Here is a 24014-nt window from a genome sequence, read left to right as displayed (position 1 = left end):
AAGCCGGAGTCTTACATGTCAGCCCAGCGAAAGTGAGAGAGAGAGAAGTGTCGGACCTCAAGTCTTCTCTCCCCATTGTCCAATCCATCCATTCACCTGCTCCTATCAACTGTTTTCCTGTTTAGGCAAACGGTATTTCTCGCCTGTCTCAGCTTGCTGCTGAAGCCTCACTTGGGCTTGCCCCTGGGCCCTATCAACGTATCGTCTTTGGGCCCGGTCCCTCGTTCCTGGCATCTGCCCCTGTCTTTGGCTTGTCAATCGCCATTCCATTCGGGGGACGGACGACACCAAGGTCCTCCTTCGTCTCAACTGGCTCAAGTCCGTCCGGGGTCAAGATGGGTACCCAAAAGCACCCAGGTATGGCTCCTTCGAGGCCAGCAGAGACGCTTGCATCTAATGTCATCATCGTAGCCAACAAAGGCTTCGCTTTTGTTATCACCGACACCTCCGGGAAGCCCAATTCTGAGGACCGGAAGCTGATCCGCAGCCATGTTATGCGAGGCAAGAATAGGCGAGCTTCTCTTGGGAACACAAAGCCTCCATCTGTACGGGTCACAGGAAAGGCTTCCGACCCTTCTCGAGAAAGGAGCCAAGTGTATCACGTGCCGAACGACATATACATGGTTCAGTTTGCCCAAGAGGTCGACGCCGCCTCCCGAGCCATGCTGTTCGAGTGTGAGTGGCCCTGCCCCTTCGCGCGCCCCCTGTTATAGATGCTCAGAGACATGATGGCAGTTTACGGAGCGATCAAGGAAACCATGTACCCAGTCGAATGGTGTCTCAGGTTCGACGATAGCAAGACCCCATGGTTCTACTGGCTGTTTTCAGACGCTGCCTTCATGCACTCCATCTTGTTCACTGTTTGCTTGTTACACGACTCCATCCGTGGTGAAACGAGCAAGCGAACCAGCTTCCACGTGTGGAAAGCGCTGAACCTTCTGAACCGGAACATCTCTGATGAGAGCCTGGCTCTCGCCGACTCCACCATTGCAACGGTTGTCTCCATGTGCATGGTGTCCGAGGTCTTCGGACACCGTGATAGTGCCGCCGCGCATGTCAGAGGCATGCGCCGCATTGTCCAACTACGAGGCGGCATCGAGCGCTTTCGGCATAACCTACAGTTGCATGTCAAGATTTGTCGGTGAGTGGATGATCTGGGTGCCGTATCGAGCATAACTGACGTCGAGCAGCGTCGACATTGGCTGGAGCCTATGTACTGGGGAGAAACCTTTATACTACAGGGACAACATCTCGTGGGAGTCTGCATTCGCCTCCATGCTCGGCAATCCGCCCACCGGGTTTGAACACGACCGACACCTGAGCGACGTTCGCCTGTTTGTGGATTCGACTGATCGCCGGATTGGTAATGTCTTCCAGGACCTACACGACTTCTCCCGCTTGGCCAACTTCCTCGTCAAAACGGGACGAAAGATCGACCCCAATGGTTTTCAGAACCTGATGATCTCCATTCAGTATCGCCTGCTTCACCTAAATCCAATCGAGCAGAGCAGTGTGTCCGAAATGTTCCGTCTTGGAATGATCAGCTTCATCACCACTCTCTTCCTAAAGGTACAAGGGGCCAAGATCGAATTGACCTTTTTGGCTGGTCAGTTTCGCTCCGCATGCCAGAACCTTGACGTATCAGAATTGTCCACCACTACCGTCCGGCTCATGTTTGCCTGGGCACTCGTCGTTGGCGCAATATCCGTATTCGACGGGTCCGACGATCTATGGCTGTTGCCAAAACTCGCATCCCTGCGCGACTCTCTCGGCCCAACGTGGCCGGAAGCAAAGGCAAGCTTGGAGCAAGTCATGTGGATGGACATGGTCCACAGTCCAACCGGTGTCAAGGTCTTCCAGAAGCTTGTACTGCACGTTGCTCAAATACCTCTCGAGGGGCCTTTGCTCAATAGGCGGTCCTCGACCACTGTCGTCAATTTCAAGACATACGGCTGAAGCGAGTGCTTTCTCGAGTACCGTGCTTGAGAATACCGGAAACAATCGAAACGCAAGCCGAATCAATACATAGTATGCGAAAGCTTGGCCAAGCATCTGACAGAGGTTTCCCAAATTGTCGCTCTACACTCTGTCCGCCGAGGGCTACAAATAACTCCGGGCCTTCCTCAACGCGAGCATGAAACAACAACCTCTGGCCATCACCCGACCCAGAACAGAGGCCGAGGTCTCCGCAGCTCTGAGTTTCAAGCTCTCAAAGTTCCTGCAGCAGCACCAACTCCTCACGCCCAATGACTGGCGTCCGACTGTAGGCATCGCAGACTGGGCCCTCGGCGGAGGATACGGCTATGCAAGCGCAATCCTTGGCGCACGTGTCGTCCTCGCAAGGCAAAACCGTGGACACCCACGACCACCCTGACCTGCTCTAGGCTCTGAGGGGCGATGGCAATGGCAACTTTGGCATCGTCGAGATCCAAATCAAGCTTTATCCCCAGACCGGCTTCCTGGCCGGATTCCTCGGATTCCCCGCCGTAGAGGCCGGTGACGTGCTGACCAAGTTCGGCCCACCAACACCCATTGGCACCCTCGTTTCGGGATATTTGGATACTATACGCCAGAACTGACCAGCGTGTTTGGGAGCCATCCGCCTCCAGGAGCAGCTTGCGCAACAGTCATCCACACCGCTCATGGACGAGCCCTCGACAAGAAACTGGGGCCACGTTACCCGCTGCGCACGAGGGACCGCATCGCGGCGATCTCAGCAGGCATAGTCGACGCCACAGCGCAGGCAGCTGAGTACGAGGAGTACAAAAGTGGGCGGACGACATGTTGGACGATTTGTGCAAGCAGCGGCATGCGCTGCCCTAGGGGTACCGTAACCTGAGTTCGGACACGGATGTAGACTGGGCGGCCACATACGGCGAGGGGACGGTGGCTAGGCTGAAGGAGGAGGTCAAGAAAAAGCTTGATCCCGCAAACGTCTTCAAGAACGGCCACCCGCAACTGGGCCTGCTATAAGGAGAAATCTAGGCCGCGGCAGCCGCCCCCATTACCGTTTGTAGGTTGCATTTAGGACGCCTGTGACGTGAAAGAGCTCCCGGCCCGGGGCTTCTCTTTGTGACCCCGCATATGCAGTCAGCATCCCGTGAGGTCCCGTAGTTTCTCAATATTTCAAGCGCTGAATGAAGTAACATCTCTCGGCAGACTTGCCGGGGTTCTTATGCAAAGACCCCAATGCCAACTGCCGCTCTTGGGATGTCCTGATCATCCAAGGCGACGCTCGACTGAGGATGGCCACGGATAAAGCAACATTTGGCTCTGTGGTATGTGTAACCTCGTCGACCATGGTCAGCTACGGTGCGCTTGAGAGATTCTCACTTCTTGGATCGATGAACAGTGACATCAAGGTGGGGCCGGATAGCACCCTAACGAGAAGCTGATCGGGCCGAGCCTGGTTCGTCATGTCTCGTCTACGATGAATAAATTTGAATCACCCGCAATTGGCGCCAGGTAGGCGGTCTGGGCAACGCTTAGTGCGCGCGGCATGTGGAACGCTGTCCCCCAGGAGCCTATCTATGGTCATGCAAGGCGCGTGTTGGAAACCCCAACATTGATCAGGAACAGAAGCCCTAGAACGAACCTGAGAGATACGCCCCGCCCCTCTTGGACGAAGATCCGTCTGATCCGGGTTGCCCTTTTCGGGCCGGCCAATGAGACTCAGCGACCCAAGTACGCCTTTTTGATAGGGTTTTAAACACAGGGTACAGCATCCGCTGGCACGACCGCAGCCGGACGGACCAGCGATGGTGATGGCGAGTGGTAAAGTGGTAAGCTAGCCAACAGGGTTTGCTGAACGTCAGCGGCTGAGTCTGCGAGCAGGCCGGAGGTAGATAGAGGGTGCACCGGATAGTCAGATCAAAACGATAAAGGTGCCCGCGGCTGCTTCGTAGACGCTGTGTAGAGCCTCAACCCTCTGACAATTGATGTCTGCTGGTTCCGTGGTGTGCTAGGCTACGAAAGGCGCGGGATGAGCCTGAGACGGAAGACTGACGAGCGTACTAAAGGACGCACGGCTACCTACGGTGGAGGGGAGGGGGGGATGATATCATTTGGATGGAGTTATCAAACCTCGGCCGTGTTTGCGGTCGCGAAGTTCATCAAAGACTTGAAGACGAGAAACAGGGGTGGGTTTTCACAAGTGTCACCCGGAGGCTTTTGACCGTGAAGCAGCGAACCCCGCTCGACATCCTCTGGGAATTTCCTGAAGTGGACTCGCTAAATCTACAGCTCTCATAGGTATAGGTGGTATCCGTATAGGTAAGTGGCTTCCCCATGGACCTAACGGAAACGGCCTCGTCTCCGGGCGCGCGAGATGGGTTGCCCAGGCGCTAGGACGGGTTGTCCGGTGTGCAAGTGCGCTAACATCGTGGTCCGGTTAGGGCGGCATAACTCGTCGGTAGGTAGCAGAGGCTATGAAAGGGGTAAAGATCATCGACTTTGCTAGAGTGAATGAGGTATCCCCTTCTCACGTACAGATACATACCTAGGTAGTAGATAGTACCGGGAAGCTCAACCGAGTTTTAAGGTGTGGCGACCTGGCAACCCTGCGTGGCCGGATACAACGCTAACAACCGGCACAAGGAGAAGAAGACAAGAACCAACGCCCCCCAATGCCTCCATCCCCTCGCTTCGCGGCTCTTTTGAGTGCCTCTTATATAGCATCTTTTGGTGAGCTTACTCGCGATCTCGCGTATCGCTTCCAGTCCACGGAAAAGGGAGAAACGACGAAAGAATAGAGAGCATCGGTGTCTTGTGGGACCATGCAATGCAGAAGCGAGATTGTCGGCGTCTCGATGAGCAGGGTTACAATGGGTCATTGCTCTTGCGCCAAGCCGATGACTGACTGGAATTTAGAGCGGTCAGTGAAGATATCGCGACATGGTTATTAGTAGGCTATCTGAACAATGTAAAAAACCTTGTATGCCGATTTTTGACATGCAAGACTTTGTCTGTGTAAAAGTCGATGTGGTATCCGTATACTGTCAGGAGAAGGACTGGATGGGTGCACACACGAATCCTGCTAGCCTGCTGGGAGTTAACTCGGGCAACCGGACACCGCTACCGTAAGCCGCAGTGGCCAAAGACACGCGGTGACTTGTATGGGATTTCAAAGACCGAGATTTGAAAAGCCCATCGGACTTTAGTGGTGTAGGGAGTGCCCAGCCGGTCTTGACCTCTGAATGGTCAGTTCGCTCCAACCTGCACGTCCTCTGACTTGTATGGAACATGGGATGAGATGATGTGCTATGACGCAAATACGGGGAACATTGAACGGCCAAAAAGACGAAATGCTCAGCTACCGAGTTGTTGAAGGCGAGGGGCACAAGGGGAGAGGGGCTGAGACGTGCGTGGCTGCGACGGCAGATGTCAGGCCAAAGCCTGTTTGACGAGTCCTTCGCGGGGAGGAAATGTGGCTCATTGTCGCGTTTTGTGACGGGCATCGCAAATACCCTCACAGTTTTCAAGTCAACCACCTACAGGTTTGCCACTGGTGGCAAGCCGCACTTTAATTACAAAGCTGCTGGAATTGTCCAATGATAGCAACCGGAGTCGCTCGGAACGCCGGGGGCTTGGCAGAGACACCACACGTTGGATGTAGGCCGCCATTGCTAGCTACACTACTAGGTAGTGTATGTATCTCGTAGCACTCGGTAGTATCCTGGTGTTTCTCAGTAAACAGGGGATGAGATGGGATGGGAATGGCAGGCCTCTGAGTGGACGAGACGAAGTGTTACTGGCAAACGACTCCATTATAGTGGGATGCTGGTCCAACGAGAGACTGTCGAGAGGGAGTGGTTCCCGGCCGATCAGTCAAGGTCCAAGGTCACATTGATAGGTGTGGAGTTCGTGTGGCCCGCTCAGCAAAGGCGTTTTGGTCTCCCGGAAGAGTTTCCGGCACTACAGTCTGTTGCGTTGGCAGCGTCCAAAACCTATTTTTCAGTCCGTGCACCCGCGCCACACAAATGCAACCCCATGCAAATTCGCGTTTTTTGGCTGACAGGATCTAAAATCGACATTACCCAACATTAGATAGTCGTAACAACTTAAAGTCGCGCATACTAGCGACAACAATAATAATAAGGGGATTTAGACCTATATAAAGCCACTTGTTAGCTATATATCTAATTATCTCTTTAACACTTGCCCTGCAGATAGGTTTATTCCCTATTATAACAGTCTATAAGAGCACGCCTTTTAAACAGGAGGCTAAGTTAATAAAGTTATAGAAGTAATATATATATAAAGAGAGTAAAGTCTATAATAACCTTATTACTATTACCTACTATTACTATCCCTTACTAAATAAATACTATATTAAATAAATATAATAGCGCTAAAGTTAAATAAGGATAAGCAAAAGAAAATAGTATAGATCCTTAAGTTATTTAAGAAAATAGATAAAAAGATTACTAAGTAGCTAGGCTATACTACCTATATAGTCTAGTAATAGCGTTATTATTATAAAATAACTAGCTAAGTAGTAATTTATCTTACTAGTTAGTAAAGCTAAATAAAGTTAGAAGTATAGTAACTATATAAGTTATTAAAGCTTCTTACTTACTATAATAACCTTAGCCTTAAAAAAATATAGGATTTCCTTTATAAGTAATTTAATATAAAGGTTTATAAGTTAATAATTAGTTAGTAGCTTTACGTAGCTAGGTAGACGTTAAAGTCTATTTATATTATTACTACCTAAAGAGATAAAGTACTATAGTGTAACTAGATATACACTATTTATAAATACTACCTAAAGTAATTAGTATTTATTAATAAGTTAGGTGTTAATAAATATATAAGTATATAGAGGATAGGTTAGGCACTAAAAGGACTATTACTATATTAAAAAGATAAGCTTAAACATAGGTAGTAATACTAAATCCTTTTTACTTTTACTATAGATAGTATCTTTAATATATTAATATACCTAAGTATAACAAATAGTAATAGGTTTATAGTATAGATTTAAAATAAGGTTTTACCTAAGTGTAGTGCCTTTCTTACTATAAAGTTAGTTATTATTATAAATAATACTAGCTTCTACTACTAATAAGATATTTAAAAGGTATATAATTTAGCTAGTATATAACTATTATATCTACTACTATACTTACCTAACTTTAACCTTATTAAGGAGGTATTTAGTAACCTTAAGAAGCTCCTTTATAAGCAGTACCTAAGATAAAATAAAGATAAAAAGGATTTATATAACTTTAATAAGCTACTTTATAATTATATAGTAGAGGTTAGTTATAGTATAAAATAAATAAAAGGCTATTTTTATTACTTATTTATTAACTTTAATAGTATATAAGGGTTATTTAATAATATATTAATTAATAAAGATAGTAGTAATATTAAAGGTGCCTTTATAACTAGTAAAGAAAGTGCTATTATTAAAGTAGTAATAAAAAAAATAACTATTAATAAATAGTAAAGAAATCTAACTATAGTAACTACCTATTTACTTTTACTACCTTACTTTTTATTAGCCTTATTACGTTACTCTTTATCTTTATTACTTTTATATAAATCTATTAATAACCTATTATTAGCTATATATATTAGGTTATTAGCTTTACTACTATATAACTTATTAAGGCTAAAGTTATTTAGCTTGTTACGTATTATAAAGTTAAGAAGGCGTTAACTTATATAAATAATTAGTAAAGATAAATTACCTAGTTATATAGGGGAGGAAATAAAAAGACTATCTACTGCCTAAAGGTTAGTATAGTTATAACTACTAGATTTAATTTAACTAACTAAATCTGCTTTTCTTAAGGTTACTTATCTTATTAGTTATAGTATTTATAACAGGCTACTTATTAACCTTATTAACTTTATTAACTTTATTAGTAACGTATAGTAATTTATACTATTAGTTAGAGCTAGTAAAGTTATATTTACTACGCTTATAGTACTACTATATAAGTAAAAAAGTCTTTATTAACCTTTATATAGTGCTAATAAGGGATTTAGGTATACCTTTTTCTTTATACTACTTTTTTAGTATACGCTAGATAACTACTAGGCTTAATAAAAAGGTCTATAGTTATTAAAAGGCTATATTAGTACTGCCTTTATAGCCTTATTATTACCTTTTAACTTTAAGAAACTAGCCTATAAAATCTTATACCTCTAGTAACTACGCTATAAGTAACTACTCTCTAGGTTATAGGGGTAATAATAATAGCACTTTAGTCTCTCTTACTAAATATACTAGTAACAGGTTAATTAATAAAGTAATAAGTATATAATAATACTATTAGATTAGAGATAGCTACTATTATAAAAGTAATTAATACTACTACTATATAAAAAGGCTAACTTTTTTACTACTAAAGGATAAATTAACTACTATATTATTAGTAAAGTTATTTATAGTTAGTAGAGAAGGCCTACTAGTAGGATTTTTACCTTCTTTAAATCCTATTATAGAGGGTAAATTACTTATAACTTTACCTTATGTAGGCGTATTATCTTTTTTTACTAGCTGCTAGGTAACTATAACTATAAGGCCTAGTAGTAAATCTTTTAAAGTTATATTTACCTTATAATAAAGTATTATATCTTACTAGGCTTTAAGATTATAAGTAAGTAACTTATAGTAGACTTTAGTAATAACTAAATACTAGTTAGTACTATTACTTACCCTTATGTTATTATAGTAACTTATATAATCTATATACTTATAATACTTTATTAGATTATACTATAAATCCTTTTTTATATCTCTCTTTTAGTTAATTTTATCTTTTATTAAATTTATTACTATTTTTCTTAAATTAATACGTAATAGTTAGCTACTATAATCTAGTTACTTACTATAGTTAATTAGCTTACTATAGTTAATTAGCTTACTATAGTTAATTAGCTTACTATAGTTAATTAGCTTACTATAGTTAGGTTACTTACTATAGTTAGGTTACCTGCTTTTTAACTTTATAGTAGATTATAGCATACTAAATACTAATATAACTAAACTAGTAAAGTATATAAGATTTATACTAAAGAAAATCTCTTAAGTCTTATAGCTAAGGTTACTTAGTTATTAGCTAAATTTAGACTATAGTAAGGTTAGCTATTTCCTATCTACTTTACTAAAGTTATTACTATAGTAAATATTATTAACCCCCTATATAGTATAACGCTTTTTACTAAACTTTACTATTATTTATAACTTTAAAAGCTAGTATTACTTAGTAAGTTACCTTTAAAAGTAATCTTTTATATCTTTTAAGATTTACTTCTTTTACCTTAACCTAATTATTATACCTACTATTAACTAACTTATTAATTACTATACTATTTAAAAAGGCTAGACTTATAATATAGATTTAACGCTATTAAATTAGAGATTAAAAGTAAAGTATATTATTATATTAGTTAGTAGTAAAGTAGCTACTATAATAGCTACTTATTATTACTATAATAATAGTAATAAAGTTTATAATAAGGTATTAAATAGATTTAGTATAAATAGTACTTATTATATAGGCTTTTTATTATTATAAGTAGGCTTATTACTATTATTATTAATACTATTACTAACTTTTTTTTCTTTACTATTAATAGTTACTTAGGTTACTAGTAACTTTTATAGCGTTTTAATAGTTATTATTAACTTCTTTACTACTACTATAACTACTACTAACTTCTTTACTACTACTATAGCTACTACTAATTTTTTTAGCGTCTTAATAATTATTATTAATTTTATTAACTTTACTACTAGTACTAGTGCTATTACTATAGGGCGCTTAATTACTACACGTAATAATCCTTTATAGGCAGCCTTATAGGCTTAAGTACTGTTAGCTAGTAGCGCTAGTAATACCTCTTTACTACTAGGGGTAGTAACCCCCTTCTTTAGCGCTATTATTTAATAATAGTAGTAATAACAACAGCAACAAGCTTATTAATTAAGGCTATTTACACTACAGTATCTACATAAAAATCCATAAATCTATAGGTAAGTGGCCACCTAGCAGGGTAACCCCCCTGCGTGACCCTAACTAGGGTGGTTATAATAGTGTTTCTAACGCACGGACTAAAAAATAGGTTTTAGACGCTGCCAACGCAACAGACTGTAACACCCAATAAAAATGACTCAGCTTTCCGGAGAAAAGCTCCGGACCTCACTTGGCGGACGAAAGCAGGGCGCCGCCGCTCTGGCATACGTTGTCGTCATGGCATAGGAGTGTTGGCTCGCAAGCATGCTGCCTCCCTCCCACCGGACCCTCTTCTACTGGTATTGGCAGCCTATCCGTTGCTGAATATCACAATGCCAGTCTACGGCCCTCTTCGGCAATTATTGTGTAATAACTACGCCCCCCCCCTCTCAAATCGTGTCGGGCTCGCATGGGACTCTCTGACTGGCCCAACACTCTCTGCAATAGCCATCAAAATCCCAATCTGGGAACTGGCACTGACGCTCAAGTCCACACCATATGGGGGCTACCGTTCCCTTGCCTTGCCCTGCCCTGCCCTGCCTTGTCTTGCCTTGTCGCTACTGGGCCAAGCTCATGCCCCCAAGTGGATAGCAGTCACGAAAACATGGCCAGTCCAGCTCCCCGCACCCGGTCTCGATTTGACTGTACGTACTTCATAAAGAGGATTGAACGTCTTCTTCGCCTTCGTCCCCCCGCCCCCCCAGAAAGAGAAAGAAAAGAAAAAATCCTGGGCATATATCTATGTATATATATGTATACGTTGCTAGCAGACTTCAACGTTACGCAAAGCCGCACGTCGTCAATTCATCACTGCGAACTCTTAGGACTATCTTCAAGAGCCAAGAGCCAAGAGCCATTCATATTCACCTACACGACCATCAACCTCTGAGAAGAGTAGCATACAACAAGCATTGTTGCTCTAAACATCGCTGTCCCAGGACCCAAGCCTAACCAACCATACGGGCAACAGCCTGGGAGGGCCAGACACCCTTGCAAACTCTCCTCGTCCCCGGTCGCAGCCCGGCTCAGTATAGGAGAAAGGCAATCATGGATTATTACTCTGCCAGTGGTGCCAGCACATCTGAGCAAAGTGGGTTACCGGCCAGAGCAGCATCTTTCAAACCAACGCCTAACTTTTCCGCCAACTCAACAGACAGAACGAATCTGCAGCAGAAAGAGCACGGGCAACAACAACAACAACAACAACAACAACAACAACAACAACAACAAAGGACGCAGTTCCTCTTCAGCCAGCAGCAGCAACGTCTGCAACAACCGATTGAGCCCAGAGCAAGTAGCTCGCAGTCGGCTTTCGTGTCACTTTCGGCCTTGAACTCGGCCCGTGGGGCCCCTCCATCGGTGGTGGATCGACACTCTTCGACCTCGACGCAAAGCTCTTCGGGATGGCCCGATTCCCCGGTCAGCAATGCCACAGACTCGTTGTCTTCGCCAACGAGCTCCGTCATCTCACCGCCAGCACCGCCGATTGACCCCCTTCTCTTCGACTCAGCAAAGGGAACAGAGCGCCCTCAAAAGGAAGACGCCAGCGAGGCACCAAAACGTCGTAGAGGCCGGCCCAGGCTCTTCGATGCCTCTTCCAAGACTGCCAGCGCGGCGGTACCGACACCTACGAAAGTACACAAGAAGAGCGCCTCTCGACGTACCTCGACCGCGTCGGCTAGTGGCGTTGACGAACACGCAGACGGGCACGGCGCAAGCACCGTCAACGACAAGAAGAACCGCATCCGCGCGCGCAACCGCGAGGCCGCGTACAAGTGCCGGCAGAAGAAGCAGAAAGGCATCGAGGAGCTGCAGACCCAAGAGGCAGTAATGGAAAACATCAACAAGAGCCTCAACAGCGAAGCGGCACAGCTCCGTGGCGAGATCCTGATGTTGAAGAACATGGTGCTTCAGCACGGCGGCTGCGGGTGCCCGTACATTGAGGATTACATTTCCGGGGCCGCACAGAACCTGGTGCAGTCGAGCATGGCGGCATCCGCCTCAGCTGCCGGCGGTGGCATGCAGATGCACAGCCAGGACTGTAGAAACGGAACGGGGGGGGGAGAATACATCGACTGGAAAATGTTCGACATGGATACCAAGGCTGGCATGCCCTCCCTCGAGTCAGAAAGCGGCTTTTCTGGCTACGACGACGTTGCCTCTCATAGCGCGAGGGCGCATTCCCAAGGGGCCTCAATGGATTGAGAATAGGAAAAGTTGTAGAGCTGGAAAGGCCGGGTACTGTGGGAATGATTCAGTCTCTCATCATCTCTTGAATGGCACGGCGTTCTGGCATATGATTCTGCAAGGGCAGGATCATACAAGACAAAAAAAAAAGATGTATTAGCGGCGTTCAGCGTGGGTATCTTTGGGGAGGATTGTTGCCCGAATAGGACCAAGAGCGCTTCCCGAGCAGTTTTTTTTCTTTTTCGACTTCTTTTCCATAGTGTCTAGGAGTAAATGATAATGAGACCAATGAATCAAAACAAATTCAACGTTCCTGGTTGTTCCCGAAGCATATAAGGCAGTTTAGCTAACTTTGCAACACGTCTCGGCCAGCTTGGTTTGACCAATGATGTTTCTAGCATAATATGTGAACCCTACACTGCTGCTGTATGCTGTGCTGGAGCAATACAGTTTCTGGAGTCAGAAGCTCTTGGTACCACAATCAAAGGGAGGTTTGGCATTTCTACGATAGAGCTCAATCCTGAAAAACTTGACATTGTGTCTATGAAATAGTTGGCATTCACATCGGCCGAAAGTGAACGTCGCAGGGGCTACTTGTTAATGCTCATCTCTTTTAGCATCACCGAGAGCTACGTGTTATCAAACAGAGTGACTGGTTTCCAATTGGTAAACGGAACGATTCAGCAGCCGTTATCGCGGTTATAGTACATCCGACCTTTTCGTGGTGTGGTGGCCATACCGGTAAATCCTGGCTAGTTGAGCAGGAGAACGGTCCGGACATTCGACGGGAATGAACCAGCGACCGAAACGGGAGCTAAGCATTCGTGAGTGCGTCCGATGCCGGGCAAAGGGACGATCGGGCGATGGCGTCCATTCGCCGCCGTCTGCACACGTCTGAATACGAAACGACAACATTCTGGCATGAGCACCTACAAGTATCCCACAACGTCGAATGAAGCTGCAGGTCTGCTACGTGGTGCGCACCACTCACAGTCCTTCCCCTCGTTATTTCAAGTTTCGACTGAATATCTCCCCATGCTTCCGGTCCCTCCAATGAAGGGAGACATTGAGCTCTGGCTCGAGTTCCGGCACACGAGCCAATGAACTCATCCCACCGAATGACGCGAATTGCATGAAGTCAAAGGTTGTGTCACGTCAACCCTAGATGTGGGTGGGTGGTTCCCAACGCAACTTGTTGGTTCTGATACGATATAGTACCGTGGTGGAAGGCTATGCGGATATCGTTGATCTGTCCTACGACCATCAGGCTATCTTGACGCAACCACTCGGAGACAAGGCCGTCAGAGAGGCTGGATTTGGTCACTGCGGCCCCGGCACAGGTGCGGAGACATTACACCCCGACACCGTTATCTTCACGTCATTAGGCCCCCGTCTTCCTCGGGATCTAAGCTTGACCTACCTGAGATATCTGTGCATGCTGCGTAGTAATAGATGTCGCCACCAACAGCACGGCCATTGGATGATATGATCGGCGTGCCCACGTTTTGATGCAGACGTCAGCTTACCAGTACCTACCGGTAGGTAGTCGCGCGCAGCATTGTGCAGGGTCTCCTTGACGATCACATCGAGGGGGTGCCGATAAACTTTGATAAAAACTTCCTTAGCAGTGCCGCACTACGGAACCTTGACAGGTGTCTCCGAGAGTCTTGTTCCCCACGGGCTGCTCACTGATCGATGGGCGAATTGGGGAGATCCCAAGGTTGTATGTAGATGCTCCCGTACCCGGATCGGTCCCAAAGCTGCTGTTAGTGCCTCCCCCGGGCCCGGCTCTCAGTTCACAGAGACCGTCAACCTTGTTGCTCGGGTCTACGTCGGGAACAATGAGGTGGCATTGCCATTTGCCAGGGGTTGTCTCTAATACCTAGAAATATTGAATCCGATTCTCATACACAGTACGGAGTACGTACTGCCTATACGCACGACAGCCTCTCGGTCATCCTCCAGCAAAGAGCATTCGAAGTCAACCAGAGACACCGTAACACATCGGCCCCGCAGACGATGCCATTGGTTTACATGCCGAAGCTTAAGTTGTATTGAAGAGCCAGAAAACCCGGCTGACAAAGCTGGGCGATCTGTCCTGGGCATATTTGGAGCCGACAGAATAACCTAAAAAGGCCTCCAACAGCCAGCAACAAGGGACTGCCCTGAACAAGGCCATATTAATATGTGGCCATGCCGCTTAGCCGCCCCCAATTGCGTCCATTGAGGTTGTAATACGAACGCCTACTTACCATGTGACAATCAACGAAGCTTCCGGAGTGCGGATCATCGATGTCAGCTGTCGCCAGATTTCTGACTCTTTCCCTCCAAGCTGTCGCCCAGTCTCGCTACATACGGTTCTGAGACATTGCGCGCATGAAAAGCTATGGTCCTGCACTTCTAGACTATTCCGAACATTTGTCTCTTCGCATCGTGAGTCTACCATGCTGCAGCTTCGGAACATCTGCTGCCCATCAACGTCCTAATGGCGACGCCTATTCCCCCGGCCTACTTCGAGCTGAGCTGGTCGATACTCAGCACCATCGGTGCCGCAAACGTGCTGTTCGGCCTTCTCGTCATCGGCATAACAAGCTTTTCGCAGATCACCATGGTCCCTATCGTCTCATCGGCTGCCGGCTCTGTCGCGAACGGCCTTTGTTTCTACGCCTTTTATGACCATAAATACTCACTCAAGAACAAGGCGACGGCCTCGGCATTTGGTGATGTCTTCTGGATGGTGCATATTGGTCATCTTTGTAGTAGAGAGAGCATAGTCTAACACAGCTCTGCAGATCCAAGAAGTCGGCCTGTCATTTTACAGCTATGCCCTTCTTCGGAAAATCCTAAAGGACAGGATGTGGAAGGTCTTCAATACCCTTTTCTGGGCGGCAGTTCTCGCCATCGTCGCTATCCGGTCCATGATCGCCTTATCACGCGTCAGATACATCCTCAAAGGCAACACCGAGATACAAGACACCGTCAACAGCCTTCACGTCAGCTATTTCGTCCTCATTGCCTCGCTAGAGTGCCTCAGCGCCTTCTTCCTGCTCAAGACGTTTATCCAAGTCAAATCAACTTCGGATAGGGCAGCCTTGAAAGCGGGATTTTTCAAGTATCTGATGCGCAGTACCGAGGTTCGCCTTGCCACGCTGGCCGTTTTGGGAACGATGAGAGCGGTCACGTACTCCTTCCAGATGACGGCTCAGAGCGCGACAAATGTAGCCAGTCAACTCGACCGCTTCGCCTACGCGCTGGAGTGCCTCTTCCCGTCTGTCATGTTGTATGCTGTCTCCTGGTTCGATCCTAGTTAGCCGTAATTCGTTGCTGACATGCCTAGCATCGACATATTGGCATCTAAACTGGTGTTCACGAGGCAGGGTTACGAGCTTACCCAGTCAAGACGCTCGTATCTAAGAGGCTTTAGCTCTGCCATGAAATTAGATGAAAACTGCTATGACGGTACGCGGCATAGCGAGCGGTTCGTCGAAATTCACGGTGGGAGAGGGAGCCCGCAAGATAATACGTCCAGCCCTAGTCCGCCAGGATCTTTTGCTGATCTCCACGGCGGAGAGCCGGGATCCCAGGGTGGAATCAACAAGACCGTTGTGATCAGTGTGAGACATTCTTCAAGTAGTAGCCCAAACAGGCCGAGACATTGCCATGCTTTACCTTGACAAAAATTGTATACAGCATTAGTAGTATAAAAATACATGGTCGATAACTATTATTGTGAAGCTAGTGGTGAAAACTACAATACTATACGCTCATGCTTGTGCAGCGTTGCTTATTCGATTGTCCGCATCTTTCTATATATATATTTCTCGGTCAAATCCCTGGTCGAGGAAAGTCACAGTGAGTATGCCTGTGCATACTTATTAGTTGTAAAGTCCCATAAGCGGCCGGAGTGATACGACCTAGACGGCCGGTTTAGTTGATCAGAAACACTTTGTGAACAGTCAGGGGAGTTGTGAACTGACAGGCCAGCACGTCTTCAGGGTTTATTCGATTTACTCGAGCTAGAATTTGGCACTATGGTCATCCAAGTTATTTAGGAAGCCGATAACGATGATGCCAGATCATGAAGCTTCTGGTACGAAAGTAGCTTCGTTTACGATTCAACACGTAACCCTAAGTTATCCTAATGTTAGCGATACTTCAAAATGCTTTCTATCATGGAAGTGTTAGAAACTTTCCCCCTTTAAAACGCCAGGACCGTACAAGCTACATTTAGCAAGACAGGTCATTTTCAGACTATGATCTCTTCTCATAAACATGGGGACCTAATATTATTGTTGGTATCCCAGGGATAAATCGATCCGATGGCAATATAGTCACGACGTAGGTGGAAACAGTGCTTATTGAATTGATTAGTGAAGAAGAGAAAAGTTCAGATACATCTGTTTGCTGGCCGGCTGGATACATATATCCAGCCAGCAGTCACGTGATTATCCATATTCCGACAATTATATTGATAAGATGTGCGGGTTGGGCCTTCCTCATGGTTTCTAGGTTACCTATATGCAGAAGCTTGTCGTTCTACAGAATCACTCGGCATCCAGGAACACAAGTTGATCAAGGCGTACTTCAGGTGGAACTTGAAGATACCTACAGCGCCCAAGATAGAGTACATTTTCGATTTAGTAGGGGCCATATTCAGCGTTGGACAGAATCTGCACTAGGAATTGCTAGGCTTTGAAAGACGGCTATGAGGAAGCTGTCATCAGGACCTCATGACGAGAGTCTCATGGTTTCTACCGCGCCACCTGCTATATACCACGATTTATACTCATTAGTCAAGTATATAGAGCAGCCAAATTGGTCAACCGTACTTTTCAATCAAAAAGTGAAGAATCTTCCGCCCCATTTCTTCTACGCCAGGTTGTGTGCTCTAACTCGTGAAACGAGCCTTATGATCAGCTCAAAATTCACGGTGCCGCAACATATTGAAGATGGGCTGCTTCATGTAACTGCGCATCGGGATTGCTGCTTGTTTGACATATGTGATAGCCAGACAATCGTGTGAAAGGAGCCGGAACATATGCTGGTATTGAATGATTCATATGAACGGGATAGGATGCGGCTAAGCGCAGAATCAGCCCTTGACTAATATCAATAATAGTATTATCATAGCAACGGAAGCTTTATAAGTCGGCCTCTCACGCGAAGCTAATTGCCATCGATGTACTTCTATAACATCTTGAAGCCAGTAAAAAGAAGAAAATAAACATAATAATCATAATAATTATAAAATCCTGGACAACCAGCTTGGGCGTGACATAAGAAATCTTTCAAGTGAGTGCCCTGGACCATAACTACCATTTGCTCTTTTCTCTGCTACGACAGTACACGTTGCAGCAGGATGTCTCCTCATGAACACATTAGACTCCCAGGTTTGGGACCCAACTTGATTACCAAGTAACGACAGCAACCAGTCGCGCTTCTGTAAAAGACGCTCGAGCTCAAACCGGAATGGCCTGCATAGTTAATACTGGTGACCCGCGAACCGACTAAACACTCAAGGTATCTATGCAGGGCCCGTATTATGGGTGTGCACAGAGCTCTCGACGGTGTGCTAGGGGTCAGGAACGGCCTTTCTTATCAGATGGTACAAGCGCTCGTCCTCACATTAGTCCCTCAGCAGTCGTTGTGTGACCGCAGTACACGTTTCTGGATTGACGCCATGGTGCGATGGTGGTTGGTTCGGCGTTCGGGTCGGCGAGGTCTCGCCAACTCTATTCCCGACTTCGATGCGCGCAGTAGTAGCCACTAACCATCTAGTAAAGTCACTTCTAAGCAGTAGTCGCCGCAAACCTGTCCCGACACTTCGGAGAGGAAAGGTCACAACTGGCAGGCCGCGGCAAAACCAGAACCAACAAGTTCCCAGCCGAGGGCCTCCTCAAGCCCAGGCGGGGTGTCCCGGTTTGACCTTCCACATGGCCCTCCCCCTCTCGGGCCACGACGCCCTCATCAAGGTTGGCACTATGCTCTGAGAAGGCTGAGAACGAATGGCCAGGCTTCATCCAAAGTCTGGAACACGCACCTTTCTGGGCCTGTCCCTCTCCCGTCCGGGTTCCAACTGAGCTTCCCCCTTTTCCTGAGTATCTTCGGCAGCCCCCTCATCTCACGGATAAGCTTTCCGGCACCCTGGACCGTTCAAAGAGAAACAGCGTCTAGATGACTGATGCACTTACACCGTTATGGCCCCGTCCGCATCGCTCACGTCACATGTACCCCTCCTTCAAACCCAAGAAAGCGGGTGGAATCACGAAGAAAAACTTTGGCTACCTTCATGGGAGGCCTATAAGTCCATGTGCTGGCATCTGCCACACAACCCAACCTTTTTCTTCCCCCCCGTCTCACCTTCTCCTTCATGAGCGCAGCTCACTTTCCCTCGCACGTCCTGACAATAGTTCGGCCGAGCTACCTTTATCTCACCTTTTGGACATCAAGAACCACACTCCGCGGACCATAAGTCTGCGTCCAATCGAAATCACCCACCGACAGAGACGAAAGATGCACCTCCTGGCGCTGGGCCGGCTGGCCCTCCTCCTCGCGCCCGCCCTCGTCCTCGCACTCCCCACACCCAAGGACGCCAAGTTCTTCAACCCGTCCGACGACCCCTTCGTCACGGACCTGGGCAAGAAGACGGGCAGGATCGGCATCGATATAGTGGACCCTAGCGCCCTGCGCGTCGACCCTGTTCGCGTGTTCGAGGGCATCGAGCGGTCTCCGAGCAAGACGACGTCGCTCACGAAGCGGCACGACGCCGCCCCGCTGGAGGAGAGGGAGAAAGAGGAGTTGGCGGCCGCGGGTACGGCGATGGACGAGGGGAAGGAGGGCGCCAGGGCCGCCAGGCGCGCGCACGTCCAGGTCGACCCGGTAGAGGTAGACGTGCCCGTCGTCCGGCCGTCGCCGATGGTCATGCCGGCGCACGCGCGGCACCCGCAGGACACCAGCCCGACGGGAGACATGCCCAAGTTCAGACCCGTGTATGACACCGGGGAGTGGGTTCGTCATTACTGAAAAGGCGGGAAAAAGAAGAACAAAAGCAAAAGAACAAAAGAAGCCTAGGGCGAACGCGGTGACTGATAATATGTTCAGAGTGGCTGATGAGACTGACTACTGAGCAGTCATGCCCGCAAAGGTCTGCATGGTATGCACTTGAAGGGGAGAGGTTCCCGGATGAGTATTACTTGGCGGAACTGTCGCTGTCGCAAACGTTCGGTATCGTTTGAGGACGGAGAGGAGGCGAATGACTCGGTTTCGTCACGCTCGTGTAAGATTTAAGAGCGGAAACCTGGATGGATATGATTGATGGCCGTCGGGGTTCGGGCATTCAGAGAGAGACTTCTCAAGGTTGGTGCCATCGTGTCCATCAGTCGCTGTCAGCCTTGGGGAAAAAAATAAGATACCAAGGATTATATGTGCGAGGTTCCATTGTCAAGGCACGGGCGTGCTGGTCCCCCCCTCGTTTGTTCGGGGTTTTGTTATCTACAACACCATTCTGTTCATAAGCTCGTTAATTAAAATACAACTGCATCCCTCGAGGCTATACAAAGCGGGTTGACAGCAGAGAATAAAAACAAAATCCATGACTCGTTCAGACGGGAAAATTGCCTGTTCCATGTGCAGGCCGGGACCAAGGTATAAGGGAAGGGTATGCATCCGACGCCAATGATATGCAACCAAGAACAAGCTAGACGCCCTTTTTCCGACCGATGACCATTACAAGCCAACCTCCAACCCAAACCGCCCTCATATTCACATGATTGTCTGACATTGCCTCCCGCTCCAGGCGTTTCGTTGGTCAGGCTTAGTTAGCTAGGGACGGGCAAATCCTTGTTTCGCCTACACGATAGTGTCAGTCGCTGTCTTGGTAAAAGACACGGATTAGGGGCGGATGACTAACCTTCATCTGTTCGATTCTGGCTTTGAGCTGGCTTGTCACCTCGGCAGCACGCTTCCAGCTTTCCACGCCATTGCTGTTATGGTTGTTCGATGTCATACCATTTCCTCCGCCGGACGGGTATGAAGGTGGCGGCATGTCATCAACGGGGGTGGCCACGTTGCTTCGGTAGCCTCTAGCAGGGCTGCCGCGGCCAGATGAGGCACTGCCTGTATACCTGAGTTCCGGGCTGAGCGCCTTTGAGCGAGGGTAGTAGTGGTCTCCGTTCTCCTTCTCCTCGGACATGTTGCTGGCGTAGCTAACGCGGTTGTGTCTGGCAGAAGATGAACCAAACGAAGCGTCGCGGTAGATGCCGACGTCGTCGTACGTCGGTGAAGTGAGGCCTACCACAGAGTTAGTCACAAGCTGACGGTCAATCAAGAATGCGTATGTTGGCTCACCAGGGCTGGCCATACCCGATCTAGAGTTGAGGCCTTCGGCGTGGTTGAGCGCCCTCTTGAGGCGGTCAAGCTCGCGTCTGAGGCGGTCGTTGGTCTGTTCCGTGGCCTCGGCATCGCTTCTTGCGCGGACCAGCTGTGTTTCCTTGGCCTTGATGCTGAGAACGTCGCGGGTGTGGTCTTCGATGAGGCCGGCGTTCTGGTTCTTGAGCTCTTGGATCTCAGACATGTACTTGCTCCTCTCGTGACGCATTTCTTCGACTTGGCGCGCGAGGCGCTCATTCGCAGCCCTCAATTCCTCGAGCTCGGCCCGCTCCATCGCGGTAAGCCCGTCGGAGGGTGGTGGCGACGCAGGAGGCATTTGCACAGGGGCAGCAGCAGGCTTGGCAAGCGAGCGTCCGGCAAGCCCGCCGCGACCGAGACCAATGCGAGGTTGTGGTGGAGGAGGGGCGGGATCATCTTCGGGCATGATGGGAGCAGCCGCAGGACGACGAGGGGAGGCGGCGGAAGGTGCCCCGAGAGGCCGCTTCGACTTGAGACCAGCGAGACCCGACGGCTTCGGCATGCCCATCTTGGTGCCGGCTGGCTTGGAACGGGACGAGGCTTGCGGAGAGGGGGGCTCGAAATCGTCTGGCGGGGGCGCAGCTGCTGCAGGCATTACCGGCTTCTTCATCGCCGGCTTCTTGCCTCCGACGAGCTTCTTCGGGGGCGGCGCCTTTGCTGCTGGAGGAGGCGCCTTAGGCTTCTCCTTGGCCTTGACTTGGGCGGTCTCAAAGAACTCCTTGATCTTGGTTTTGCGGATGTCGTCGAGGCCCTCCATGTGCGGGCCCATGGCACGCTCGCCAATAATCTTCATGACGGTACCCAGAATCTCGGCACCACCCGAGCGGAGGCCCTCACTGGACTCGGACAGCAGCTTCTTGCCCGACTCGACAATAGAGGCAATTTCGGGCTTGCTGGGAACATCTCGGGTCGTCCTCAGACAGCGAATCAGGAACTTCATGGTGCCCTCCTTGACCTGGGGGTTCTTGTGAACGAGGTACGTGTTGATGTCCTCGAGACAATCTGTGAGGCTCGTCGCCAGGAACACCTGGTCCAGAGCGGCGCCCAGAGCGTCCGCCACCGACGCCTTCTTCTCCTTCAAGCGGTCCATAATGGGCTGCATGACGGTGGCGCGGTGCTTCGCGTAGCCGGATCTCAGACCTTTGGCCAAGACCTCGATACATTGCGCAGCCTGAGTGACGACGGCAACGTTGGCGTCTTTCATGCATTTCGCGAGCCCGCGGTTGATCTCGTTGAAATCGCCGTCCTTGATTCTCGGGACGTTGATTGCAGCGTAGAGTCCCTCCACCGCTTCCTTTCTCTCCTTCCACTTAGACGATGCCAAGGCCTCGCTAAAGTTGGCGGGGACCTTTCCAAGCACGTCTTGGGGTTCTGCCAAGTCGAACGCGTCCACCTCGGCCGGCTCCTCGCCATAATCTCCGTCGTCTTCCTCCTCCCCTTCGGCTCCTGGAGGCGGGGCGCGGGCCATGGCGGCTTGCTGTGAGCGCAAGAAGCGTTCTTGCTTCGGAGCGGGTTCGGACTTGATCTTCTCGAACTGGGCCTCGAGGTCGGTCTGTTGCGTGGGCTTCAGGTCACCCCAGAACATGGGCTTCATGGCCTCGCGCAGCCACCTGTAGAATTCGACGGCAAGGTTCGTGGCGGCGGCGCGAACATTCTTGTCGGCATGGCCGAAAGCCTTGGGGAGGGCCTTCAGAACGGGTTTTGGGTCGACTGTCTTGCAGCCATAGCTGTGGTAGATGGCCGTCAGGGCGGTGATGGCGGCGGCGACAACCTTGGGCTGCTTGTTGGAGAGGGCGGGGATGATCTCTTCAATGACGGGGCCAGCAACATCGAGCTCGACGAGCAGGAGGAGGGCTTCCAGCGACGATTCTTTAGCGGCGGCGCGGGTTGAGGGCAGACCCTTCTCGCATATAGGCCCTATCGTGACACCGCGCGTCCTTGTGCAGTGTTCCTTACCGCCGAATTTGAGAAAGGCACAGTATGCGGCGAGACCCTCTTGTTGAGCGGCAACGTTGGAATCGGCGACGGCGCCTTTCCAGATGCCCGAGTCGGAAATGAAGGGTCTGAAGGCATTGTCGTACTCGTCGGCGGTGGCGGCGAATGCCTTGGCGGCCTCTTCGTAGGCTCCCTTTCGGACTTTCCAGACCTAGAGGGCGTCAGCTGGCGGGCCAGGGGGCGGCGCAAGGGGAGGAGCAGTAGGGGGGTACCTTGTGGGCAAACCTATCCTGGAGGGGGATGGAGCTAAAGTCTTCTTCTTCGGCCATCAGGATGGAGTGTTTTTGCTGGGGTTGTAAAGGTTCAGATTTGGTGCGCAGAGAGCAACTCGTCGGCGGGAGAGCAAGTGGCGAGTCGGAGGGGAACTTGTCCTCGTCGCGAGTGGCCGGTTTTTTGCTGAAGCTTGCTACTCGCCTGATTAGCTTGGAGAAGGAACGGGAATGCTTGAGGTGATAGCCCATGCTGGGAACATAGGCGGGCTGAAGAGCTGCATGCAGGCAGCGGGAAGCAGCAGCAGCAGCAGCAGCAGCAGCAGCAGCAGCAATGACTGGAGATGTCTGTGGTGATATGGACGGGACGTGACTTACAGTCTGGGTCCGGGAGTGAGGAACAAGAATAGACGTTGCAAGATTGCCTGAGCAGCGGCGGGAGTATCTGGGTAGTTCGGGTTAGCGGACTGGTGCGCTGGTAGGTGCGAGCGAGACGGACAGGTATCTGGGTCGGCAGCGAAGATGGCAGACTTGGTTCCTAGAAGATGTAGGAGCAGGAGTCTGGAGAAACAGGACACGGCGAGTCGAGGTATGTGCGAAGGTTCGGGTGGAAAAAGGATTGCGACGGAGGATCGCTGGGGAAGATTAGAGGTGGGAGTTCCCGTAGCGTAGGTAGTGTAGGTAGCGCGGCGGGTTAGCGTGCAGGTAAAGGTCAGTCCGGCCCAAGAGTTGGAACACTGGATGCGTGGAATGTGTGGATGTGTGTTTGTATCGTGTGGTGTGTATTGTGTGTATAGGTTGAAAAACGTGACTGGGGTTCCTATTTCTTTTGTTTGTCCAGGAACAGGAAGCACGGGGAAATTGTGGTTGTCGGGACAAGGGCGAAGGGGGGGGGGGGGGGGTGGGGGGGAGAACAAGTGAATCATCAGACGTGTGTATTTGTTGGTGCAGCGCAGCCGACAGCGGGTGGGGGTGGACCTGCCGAACGACTACGTAGGTACGGATACAGTACAAAGTACCTACACTAGGTAGTGGCTGAGGGAGCGAGAGGCAGAGAGAGGCTCAAGCGTAAAGGTGTGCGGTCTGCATTGGGCACCCGTGTTATTTTTTCTTTCTTTTTTGCAGTTGTTCCTGACCCCGAACCTGACCTAACGTGTGTTTGTGTGGGGTTGCTGTCTGCGAACACCAGGTACCTACCTACCTAGTTGGGCAAGATTGGGCGATTCGTTTCCCGGGTAAACGCAGG

At 49.0% G+C, this 24014-nt stretch overlaps 6 protein-coding genes across 6 annotated transcripts; 5 read left to right on the top strand and 1 right to left on the bottom strand.

Moving 5' to 3' along the window:
• Nucleotides 1-335: 335 nt before the first annotated feature.
• On the top strand, nucleotides 336-1956 carry GLRG_08239 (uncharacterized protein; the record flags this gene model as incomplete). Its single annotated transcript, XM_008098924.1, has 3 exons — nucleotides 336-675; nucleotides 736-1141; nucleotides 1191-1956. 3 exons carry the CDS (start codon nucleotides 336-338, stop codon nucleotides 1954-1956), a joined length of 1512 nt encoding a protein of 503 aa, XP_008097115.1.
• A 178-nt stretch (nucleotides 1957-2134) lies between these two features.
• Nucleotides 2135-2973, top strand: GLRG_08238 (uncharacterized protein; the record flags this gene model as incomplete). The annotated part of the gene is made up of 4 exons (XM_008098923.1): nucleotides 2135-2332; nucleotides 2385-2512; nucleotides 2596-2768; nucleotides 2858-2973. The coding sequence occupies 4 exons, from the start codon at nucleotides 2135-2137 to the stop codon at nucleotides 2971-2973; spliced, it is 615 nt and encodes a 204-aa protein (XP_008097114.1).
• Nucleotides 2974-11018: 8045 nt separating this feature from the next.
• On the top strand, nucleotides 11019-12176 carry GLRG_08237 (bZIP transcription factor; the record flags this gene model as incomplete). The annotated part of the gene is made up of 1 exon (XM_008098922.1): nucleotides 11019-12176. The coding sequence occupies one exon, from the start codon at nucleotides 11019-11021 to the stop codon at nucleotides 12174-12176; it is 1158 nt and encodes a 385-aa protein (XP_008097113.1).
• Nucleotides 12177-14643: 2467 nt separating this feature from the next.
• GLRG_08236 (uncharacterized protein) lies at nucleotides 14644-15469 on the top strand (the record flags this gene model as incomplete). Its single annotated transcript, XM_008098921.1, has 2 exons — nucleotides 14644-14895; nucleotides 14951-15469. The coding sequence occupies 2 exons, from the start codon at nucleotides 14644-14646 to the stop codon at nucleotides 15467-15469; spliced, it is 771 nt and encodes a 256-aa protein (XP_008097112.1).
• A 3202-nt stretch (nucleotides 15470-18671) lies between these two features.
• GLRG_08235 (uncharacterized protein) lies at nucleotides 18672-19393 on the top strand (the record flags this gene model as incomplete). Its single annotated transcript, XM_008098920.1, has 2 exons — nucleotides 18672-19166; nucleotides 19289-19393. 2 exons carry the CDS (start codon nucleotides 18672-18674, stop codon nucleotides 19391-19393), a joined length of 600 nt encoding a protein of 199 aa, XP_008097111.1.
• A 586-nt stretch (nucleotides 19394-19979) lies between these two features.
• Nucleotides 19980-23020, bottom strand: GLRG_08234 (spindle pole body component alp14; the record flags this gene model as incomplete). The annotated part of the gene is made up of 4 exons (XM_008098919.1): nucleotides 19980-20006; nucleotides 20068-20447; nucleotides 20505-22710; nucleotides 22772-23020. 4 exons carry the CDS (start codon nucleotides 23018-23020, stop codon nucleotides 19980-19982), a joined length of 2862 nt encoding a protein of 953 aa, XP_008097110.1.
• Nucleotides 23021-24014: the final 994 nt, after the last annotated feature.

Source organism: Colletotrichum graminicola (assembly GCF_000149035.1).
Source record: "Colletotrichum graminicola M1.001 genomic scaffold supercont1.37, whole genome shotgun sequence".
NCBI classification, from domain to species: domain Eukaryota; kingdom Fungi; phylum Ascomycota; class Sordariomycetes; order Glomerellales; family Glomerellaceae; genus Colletotrichum; species Colletotrichum graminicola.
This window is presented reverse-complemented; position numbering and strand designations above follow the sequence as displayed.